A 9,618-nucleotide genomic window follows, 5' to 3' on the forward strand; every position below is an offset into this window, starting at 1 on the left:
TTTTGCTGAGGAACTTTGAAGTTCAGTTTTTACAATATACCATCTATTTCTCTTTGGTACATTTTGATGTTTTATATTTTTACAGCTTTTGACTGAACCCCGGTATAAAAGGCTGTGGTATCTTGGCAGAGGTCCGGAGACAGGGCCTCTTTGTTGGATAAAGAACCTCTGAACTCAAAAGCAGCATGATGGATAGTTTCACTGTATCTGGGCAATAGAGCTAAGGCCCACCCACAGGACGGGGCTTCTCAGGAGCATCTGTGGGTCATATAAACCTTCCCCTCAGTGGGAGAGCTCATGGTTTGCACTTGAGGACTGAGGCACAGCTTTATAAAACACACAAACACAGAAAGTCAACAGCTATGGTGTCCCTGGGGCTGCAAATTCTGGGTGTGGGGCTGGCGGTGCTGGGATGGATAGGCAACATCCTGATCTGTATGCTGCCTCTGTGGAAAGTGTCTGCTTTCATTGGAAACAACATTGTTGTTGCTCAAACCATCTGGGAAGGATTATGGATGACTTGTGTGGTGCAGAGCACAGGTCAGATGCAGTGCAAAGTCTACGACTCTCTTCTGGCCCTGCCTCCGGACCTTCAAGCCGCCCGGGCCATGGTGGTCATTGCCATCCTCTTCTCGTTCTTTGGCGTGATGCTTTCAATGGTCGGAGGTAAATGCACCATTTGCATTGAGGACAAAGCAGCGAAGGCCAGAGTGGCCATTTCTGCAGGTGTCTTCTTCATCCTGAGTGGAGCTTTGTGTCTGGTGACCGTGTCTCTGCCTGCCAACACCATCATTAAGGACTTCTACAACCCCCTGGTCCATGATAACCAGAGGAGGGAGTTGGGTGCCTGTTTGTATGTGGGCTGGGGTGCATCAGGACTGTTGCTGATAGGTGGTGCTCTTCTCTGCTGTCAGTGTCCGCCCAGAGGAGACCGCTACAACGGACCAATGTATTCTCCACCTAAATCCACAACACCCGGGAAAGAATTTGTCTGAAGTGAACTCTCTCTGTCTCATTCTACATGGGCAACAGTCATAAACATGTAAATTGTGTTTGTGATTAACAACGTTTAACTAACACACTTCTGGGGTTTTTTCTGTTTTTGAAATATACAAGAGACCTTAAGGTACGTGTGGTGTAAATGGGGAAACAACAGAGTTCACTCAGTCTCCTTTGTTTTGTTTTTTCAGTATTAATTCACACTTTCATAAACTGCTGTATCTTAGCATCATAAATGAATGTGTTCAATATATAAGTAAATTCTTGTCATCACTTTTGCTTTTTACGTAATAAACAGTATTTTCAATATTGAATTATGAATTGAATTATTCATTTGATGTTTGAATTATCATTCAATACTTGATTCATCTACAGATGAATATAACAAGAGGCAAACAACGATGCATGTTAGTGTAACTATACACTGTGTAACAAAACTTTATCAGTATTGATAATTAGATCAAACTTCAGACTTTTGAACAGGTTTAAAAAAAATATTTGTATGGACATCAAAATAAAATGCAAATCCAGACATCACTTTGCCCTTTTTTTGGTGTAAATATTTACCTGTATTTTCTTTAACAACAATTGAACCAGGCGACAAAAAGTTAGCCGAGGGATATTAAAACAACTAAATTTACCTTTGACAGATGTTGACTCCTGTTCCATTTTGATGACTCATTCCTGTGTTGTAGAGCCTGCACCCAGCCAAAGAGAGAGCTAAAGACAAAAATGCAAATGAGGCACCACGAGGGAATCATTACTGTTTTCCTGACAGAGTTATTTCAACTGAAAAATGTCTGTAAACAAAACGATACCCATCTAGGAGGTTTTAGATATTTTATCCTGACAGGACTTGGCAGATGTGATCTAACTGGCCGGAGTGTAAATATCCATTCTTTGTAATTGTAAGACAGTTCCTTAGCAACTCGGTGTCTTAGCATGAAGACTGCCCTGTTGTTTCTAGTACTGATGTCCATTTGATTTATGGCACAAACTGTAAATTACTGGCTTAATAGCATGGCAGTGGATTACAACATACAACAGACGGCTGAACCACATGCGTTAAATTCTCACTGGTCTACTCCCCTGAATTCCTGAAAGCCTTCTCACGGATGCTAAGTGAGATCTGGAGTCTAGTGAGTCAGACATTCTGCCTCTGTTTGTGTGCAGGTGCACAGTGAATGTGAGATAACAATGGGAAGAATGGAAACAAAGATGCTTTTATTCAGCATTAAGACACTTTGAGCCATGATCATTATATCACAAAGAGACTAAAAGAATATTTCACAGGTTCTGTGTCAAACTGTACTTTTTTTTCAACTCTTTTTTTCATAGCAACCTGTGCAGCAGCTGGTGTATACACGAAACAAATATGTCTGTTTACGCTATATGAGATACAGAACATAAATGTATACATTACAGATTCATTGCTTTCATTTTTTCATTTGCAAAAAAACATTACTCCTCATGGTAGGCTCTACTTTCTTTGGGGACTAAAAATGCAGACTTCAGTCATATTTAAGTAAAAAAAATATTTACAGTGATATAACAATATTGAAATGCTAAAAATGATAACCACTGACTTCTTCTTTTGTTTTATAACTTCCTTCACATTCATTAAAACCATTTTGATGACTCTACATTCTTAAACATTTGACGAGTCATTTGTTCCAACATTAGGGAAAACTAAAGAACCTGACGTTTCGTCTCACACATAGTCCATGTTGGAGGACACAGTTCTTGCAGGCACAAACTTGGCAGGTACATAGGGTCTCTCATCCCTGGGTGGGCAGTTATTGCACAGTAGACCCCCTCCAAGAAGCAGCAGCCCAGCAGCGCCCCAGCCGATGTACAGTGCAGCCCCCAGCTCTCTCCTCTGAGCTGCGATCACCAAGGGGTTATAGAAATCCCTGATCACCGCATGAGCCGACCAGGACACAGGAATCAAGATCAGAAAGGCCGTTATTATGAAGATCACACCGGACATGATGCAGGCTTTGGCTTTGGCCACTTCATCTTCCATGCAGTTTGTGCACTTTCCTCCGACCACAGACATGAGGATGCCGAACACACCGACGATCACGGAGATGACGGCCATGGCCCTGGCTGCCTGCAGGTCCTGTGCCAAAGCCAGCATGGAGTCATACACCTTACACTGCATCTGACCTGTGCTCTGGACAACACAGCTCATCCACAAACCTTCCCAGATCACTTGGGCTGTGACGATGTTGGCCCCGACAAAAGCGGTGACCCTCCACATGGGCAGAGCGCAGGTGAGGATGGTGCCCAGCCAGCCGATGAAGGCCAGCAACACACCCAACACCTGGAGGCCTTGGGATGCCATGGTTCTGGTCACAGATCCACAATTAAACAGTTACACAAAAAAAAAAATCTAAAAGTTGATCAAAGTTTAAATTCACACTGTAATTACTGCGAATTCTCTTAAAACGCCACTCTCTGTGAAACAGCTCTGCACTGATTCTCCCCGGTCCAACTGTGAGAAAATAACTGCCGGCTCCTGTGGTTCGGACTTAAAGGGTGGAGATTCTGAGCTCCCAGACAAAGGGGAAACACTGATACCTGATATCCACAATCTCTATTTTCTCTGTGGTCATTGTTCTCACACATATAAGCTTTGTTACCTCAAGCAAGACTCCGAAACTGGGAACAATGGCCTCCGCTCCCACCTGTGATCAAACACAAACACCTACTCTTGAGGTGTTACGCAAACACCAAGTAAAACTCTTTACTCTTTAGGTAAATGAACTTACCCTGAACTCTTTTAGTTTGGGGTTTCACTTTTCTAAAGTAATGTATATTTAATTGCATTTTAAACAACAATTATTTCCATATATTGACCATCTGTACATTTTTTCTAGGATTTGCTTTTGCTGAAACTTCATTGACTGGAACGTGAGGAAATAAGTCCAACCAAAGTGCGAATGTCTTTGCCTGTTGGCTCAGATTGTGAACAAAGAGCAGCCATGTTTTCTCTTTTGTCTGCCACACCTAGACCTGATCAGCAAGAAAGTCAGACACTGATGTAGGGAGTCGTGTTTTAAAGGAAGTATCCACTTAACGTTTATACCTTCAGACAAATGAATGAGCTTTTTTTCACATTTATTTGAATTTTATTTTAAATTTTAAATAGATGGTTAATTAAATGATCGGCGTGAAAAAAACAATCACAAAGAATCTGAATCTTTGTAAACAAACATTTATTTACAGCTTAGCCGTCATATTGTAAATGTTCATACAAACTGTTCATTGAAAACAACCTATTCATGTGGCAAAAAATAAACCAGAGGTTACACAAAGGTATTACATGAAATCAAAATAATATTAACAGGCAGAGATACACAGTAAAAATTGTTACAAAATGTCCTCCATGGGCGTGGTTCCTCTCTTCATACACCCGTGAGAAGAAACTGTCGCAGCACCAGTGCTAGTAAAAATGTCCCGGTAAAGAACACTCATTCTCTGACTTCTTTGACTCAGACATAGTCTTTCCCTGATGCTGGTACTGAAGCTTCAGATCTGGCTGCTGTGTATCTGGCCGGGTATGACCTTTCATCTTTTTTAGGGCAATTACAGCAGAGCATCCCCCCTCCGATCAGCATCAGCGCAGCTGCACCCCATCCGATGTAGAGAGCAGCGCCCAGTTCTCTCTTCTGGGCGTTCACCATAAGCGGGTTGTAGAAATCTCGGATGATGGTGTGGGCCGTCCAGCAGACGGGGATGAGGCAGAGCACCCCAGAAATAATAAACATCACACCAGCGGCGATGCCCACCTTGGCCTTGGATGAAGGATCCTCCACACAGTTGGTGCACTGTCCGCCGGCTACAGCCAGCAGAATAGCCAGGATTCCCGCCACGATGGAGATGATGGTCAAGGCTCTGGCAGCCTGGAGGTCAGAGCTCAGAGCCAACATGGAGTCATAGACCTTACACTGCATCTGACCTGTGCTCTGCACAACACAGTTCATCCATATACCTTCCCAGGAGGTTTGCGAGGTGACGATGTTGCTGCCGATAAAAGCTGTGACCTTCCACATGGGAATGGCACACACGACGATGGCACCAATCCAGCCAATGATCCCCAGGGCTGTGCCCAGTATTTGAAACCCGGCAGAAACCATTCTGTGCAGCGGTCTTGTTCTTCGAGCTGAAACGTCTGTCTCTGACTCAGTCCTGACTCCTGACTTTAAAGGTCTTTCTGTGAGCTCTCGTTCCTCCCTGTCTGTAACGTAGAGCTGACACTTGTTGGCTTTTTCTGTGAGGAAGTGTGGTTCAGGTGTGTTTTCTTAAATGGGAGAGGGCTGAGAGGAGAGTAGGTACATAAGATAGGGGAGGAGGAGTCCTGGAGGAGAGGAGTTTACAGTCACCAGTCCTTGTTCTTCAGGTTCAGCCCCCCCCCCCCCCCCCCCCCTGAGCTCCTCCCCCCCCCCCCTCCTCCCTCTAACATGACCTGTTTACCCGGCCACTGTTAATAACACTGTTATTATGCACACTGCTTTGCATGCAGCTGGACATGTGCCGTTAAACAGATATATATATATAATTCAAAATCATAAAGAGACATTGATGGTATGAGATTTTTTATCATATGACTTCTTGACCTCACACCCCACCATTTCAATTCAGATGTTGAATGGGAGGGGTCATGTCTTGGCTAACAGGTTTTACATAATACTTCTCATGAAAAACGTCTGCATGACCATATTTGGTCATATGTCTCATTGACTTCCTTAACGCTGTCACCTACAACTACCATGGTTTCATTAAAGTTCCATACTGTTGTAAGTTTCACTAAGCTTATTTTCAGTGGTCGATTATCTGATAACAATCACTGAATGACTTAAACTCCACGGCTTATCAGTCCTGCCATCTGAGTTTGGTTTTGGCAACAGGGGCCCTGAGGATTGGTGAACAATCAACTCTTCAGTTAAATGTCAATCGGGTAAACATTGCCTTTTAACTCTTTTAATATTTAACCTTGCCAACAAACATTGGGATAATTCCAATGTGCTTGCTCCAACAGAAAATAACATCACAAAAACAGAACAAGAAAAGAGCAAAACAGTAGATCAAGTTCAAAAAGTGTTTTGTGATTTCACCACAAGAATGTTGAGAAGTGACAGAAAAAAAAAACAGTTTAAAGTGATAAAGATTTAGCAAAGAATCTCAGGGTGGGAACCATAGCTGAAAACAGTCAAGTCAGTGGTCTAAATCCTGAATATAATATACTGTAAATTCAGCACGCTGAAAAATGTATTCATGATGAATTTATTATACCGAAAAAAGCTATCCAATTTGATAAAAAGACATTTTTTGGAGGTTAGGAAGACAGAGCTACAGTTGAACAATTATAGGATATAAATAACAAATGAATGCTGTTGCTGTTTGTTTACATTATGTTTACATGTTTTGATTTTGCTGATTTTGTTGTCACTTTATTATTATTATTATTATTTGTTGTTGTGTTAATAAAAAAACAACAACAACAACAATAATAATATAATATAATAATACATACATTTTATTATTATATAATAGTGAAAAAGAGGCTTTAGTCTGATATTAGGTAAATAATCACAAATATTTGTTATGAAATAGATGTTTGTGACGTGTGTAATAGTTTCACCTGGGCAGGGATGCTGGGTGTGGCTCTGACAAAACTTGTGACGTTACAAATCTTGAGGTTGACTCAGCAGTGAGAGACAGATACAGTATGTAGAGTCTACTACATTGACCATAGGCCACACGGTGGATAGGTGGTTGTTGCTTTAGCTTTACGGCAAAAGGATAACCGTGTGGACTTTTCCCACCACTGCGCAAAAACCAACAGCATTATGACCATAGTTATAAATGTTGGTGTTGTCTTTATATATGGCCCTGTGATGGACAGGCAGACGTTCAGTCCCAGCTCCTCATGTGACCCGTGACAATAGAAAGTAGTAAAAGTTAAGTGAATGATATAAAATATAAATGCTCACCAGTAATGTTCTCTACTATGATGTACTGTACACTCAGGTAAAACCCACCCTCACACGTAGACACACCTGCAATGAAGTGTTTTTAAGAGAAGACAAACAAGCAGGTGAACCAGGTGAGTCACGTAACACGGGGTCAAATTAGTTCCATGACAACAACATACTGTACAATGGAACGTAACTAGGCAGAGTGAATATAAGTGACTTTTTAAAAATTGTTTAGTTTATATATATTTTTCAGATATTCAAAAGTACAACATAATGTCTTAATAAAAGGCTATGGAAGTTTGAAATCGTAGAGCAGTCCTCTTGTGGTCATACTGTTTGCGTGCTCTGAGAATGAACGGCCGATTGTGTGAAGACACAGGAGGGTGCGTTGTTCACAGGAGATCACAGGAAAAAGCCCAGCACTAAAATCTTTATGTGAAGATGATGTCAGCTAAATGAAGAATTGTCAACAAACAGGGGTCAAAGTTTGAGCAGGGCACACATTTGAAGCCGTTGGTTCTCAGCGACTACAGTGACATCAGAGAAAAACATTCTCTGCTCAAAGGGAAGCCCACGATTCTGTGTGCTGTAATACGTCATAAATCTCCCCACAAGAGTTTCTGACACATTCATGATTGAATCCCAGCCAGAGACTGCATCATGAACTGAAGTCCAATTCAAAACAGAACCTCTCTGTGTAGTTTCTTCTTAAATACTGGGTTTCTGGCTGCATCATCGACAACAACTCTTCAAAGGGGAAATATTTTAACTGCCACATCTAAGGGCCTACTTACTTACTTATTAAGTAACTACAGACCACCACTAGGGTAAATGATGACTTCATGAAAGAGTAAATCAACATCCTCATTTGAACAAGACCAGAGTTGGAGAGAAATTATGAAAAAAATGCAGAAGAAATGAACAAATTCAGATTTTTTTCCGCGTGCGACTAATTATAAAACTGACCCAGATTTACACAGACCAGTATAAAGTACGTCAGTAGTGTAACAGCTGATAGTCCTGACCCATCTTTTACACACAGGTCAAAGATTGCTATCTGTGATATGCAGACAGTGACACGCATCATGTTGCTGACCTAAATGACTTAGGCAGAGTTTTTTTTAATAAATTATTAACAGTATTAAGTGATACTAAACATTGTTATGTGTAGTGTATTAAGTACTTTCTACTACTTTCATTGATTGAACACTGAAAAAAACATGTTTTATTTTTGGTAAATATTCAGTGGTTTTGGTTGGAATGAAAGAACTGAATGTTTTCATGTGCAGTATGTCCAGCTAGATGTTTGGACGCTAAGCTAAGTGATATTTACTGTTAGACTTTAGCTTTTATACCAGGGAACACAAGTGATATTTATATGTACATTCTCAAACACAGGATTCTTCTATTGACCAGTTTAACCTCTCTACTTTACTTGTCATTTTACAGTCACGTAGCATGACCCGACCAGTTTAACCTCTCTACTTTGCGTCATTTTACAGTCACGTAGCATGACCCCCATTCCTGCCAACAGGTTACAGGAAGACTTCCTTGAAAAAAAAAGATTTGCTTAGTACACACACACACACACACACACAAACCATGCAACTAAGCTGTATTTTTCTGGATAGGTGTGGTGGGGCAGAATACCAGAAAGAATTTCACTCAGGTTGAAGACAGTAGCCTTTCATCATGTGTCCTACATTTACCCCAGCGACCCAGTGTCATCACATTACGTCTGTTGAAGAGCATTTGATCAAAAGTTACCTTCTGTATATAGGTTACTGTAATCAGTGAGTTGGCAATCGTTGCACACTCAGTGACAGATGTTATCTGAGTTTCCTCTTTTGGATAAACTGATAGATAAAGCTGCCATTTCTCCTCTGTGTCATGTCGTCCTCACCCCTGGCTACATTTAATGTAGGGCATGATATGGACAGGAGGAGGAGGACGTCACACTCCCTCTGAGTAAACAATGGGAAAATGGCTACTGAAACTAATTTGCCAACTTGTGACATACAAGGAGTGGGAGAGCAAACAAACCCACTGATCATAGTCTTTAATCATGTGGAATAATGAGACGTGTTATCAGTGAACACTGCTTCTATACAAAGTTGTTCAAAGACTTCCTAGAAGGTAACAGAAGCGGTTTAATGTTTCCCTAAAACACAAAGAACTTTCATGGGCAAAACCTCAATATCACATTGTATTGCTAAAAGATTTCATATCTTGGCCCAATGAGATATGATTTATGTTGACCTGTATATTGCTCTTTTCCTTCCTAGAAGGTAATCGCATTTCTTTTCTTAATCAAGCCTTGTCTTATCACGACTTGTCAGGTTTTAGAAGATGTGGTGAAATGTGCTATAACCACCTCGTCGCACAGATGAGAACCTGTGAGAGAAACCCAGTTTGAACTCATTCTCAGAGCACAGTATTAGGTGAACTCTCTGATAGTTACAGTAGATTTAGGTTACTTTTTTTTCGGTTATTGTTTGTGTTTATGTAGGGTTGTGGGTCCGATCCCATTTTTACTGGATGCCTTTTCTGGGAAGATTAGTTTCTACGTGTTGTGGGTTTTTCTAGGTACTTTTTTGCGGACAGTCCATGTTTATAGCTCAATCTGAGAATCTGA

The 9,618-nt window shown here is 41.1% G+C and overlaps 3 protein-coding genes across 6 annotated transcripts in view; 1 reads left to right on the forward strand and 2 right to left on the reverse strand.

Moving 5' to 3' along the window:
• Positions 1-168: 168 nt before the first annotated feature.
• On the forward strand, positions 169-1,313 carry LOC103395011 (claudin-4-like). The gene has a single exon (XM_008332540.3). It carries the CDS (start codon positions 363-365, stop codon positions 993-995), a length of 633 nt encoding a protein of 210 aa, XP_008330762.1. The 5' UTR covers positions 169-362; the 3' UTR covers positions 996-1,313.
• A 140-nt stretch (positions 1,314-1,453) lies between these two features.
• On the reverse strand, positions 1,454-3,693 carry LOC103395012 (claudin-4-like). The gene has a single exon (XM_008332541.3). The coding sequence runs from the start codon at positions 3,344-3,346 to the stop codon at positions 2,711-2,713; it is 636 nt and encodes a 211-aa protein (XP_008330763.1). The 5' UTR covers positions 3,347-3,693; the 3' UTR covers positions 1,454-2,710.
• Positions 3,694-4,203: 510 nt separating this feature from the next.
• LOC103395017 (claudin-4-like) overlaps positions 4,204-9,618 on the reverse strand; it is a 20,085-nt gene continuing 14,670 nt past the window's right edge. For 3 of the 4 annotated variants that reach the window (XM_008332548.3, XM_025065979.1, XM_025065981.1), the window contains 2 exons: positions 6,999-7,064; positions 4,204-5,321 (listed from right to left, as the gene is read on the reverse strand). In XM_008332548.3, the coding sequence (XP_008330770.1) occupies positions 4,497-5,141 (645 nt within the window). In that variant the 5' untranslated portion in view covers positions 5,142-5,321; positions 6,999-7,064 and the 3' untranslated portion in view covers positions 4,204-4,496. Of the gene's footprint in view, positions 5,363-6,998; positions 7,065-9,618 lie in introns of all 4 variants that reach the window. The other variant, XM_025065980.1, reaches the window with a different exon arrangement.

Source organism: Cynoglossus semilaevis, chromosome 19 (genome assembly GCF_000523025.1).
Source record: "Cynoglossus semilaevis isolate Cse_v1.0 chromosome 19, Cse_v1.0, whole genome shotgun sequence".
NCBI classification, from domain to species: Eukaryota; Metazoa; Chordata; class Actinopteri; order Pleuronectiformes; family Cynoglossidae; genus Cynoglossus; species Cynoglossus semilaevis.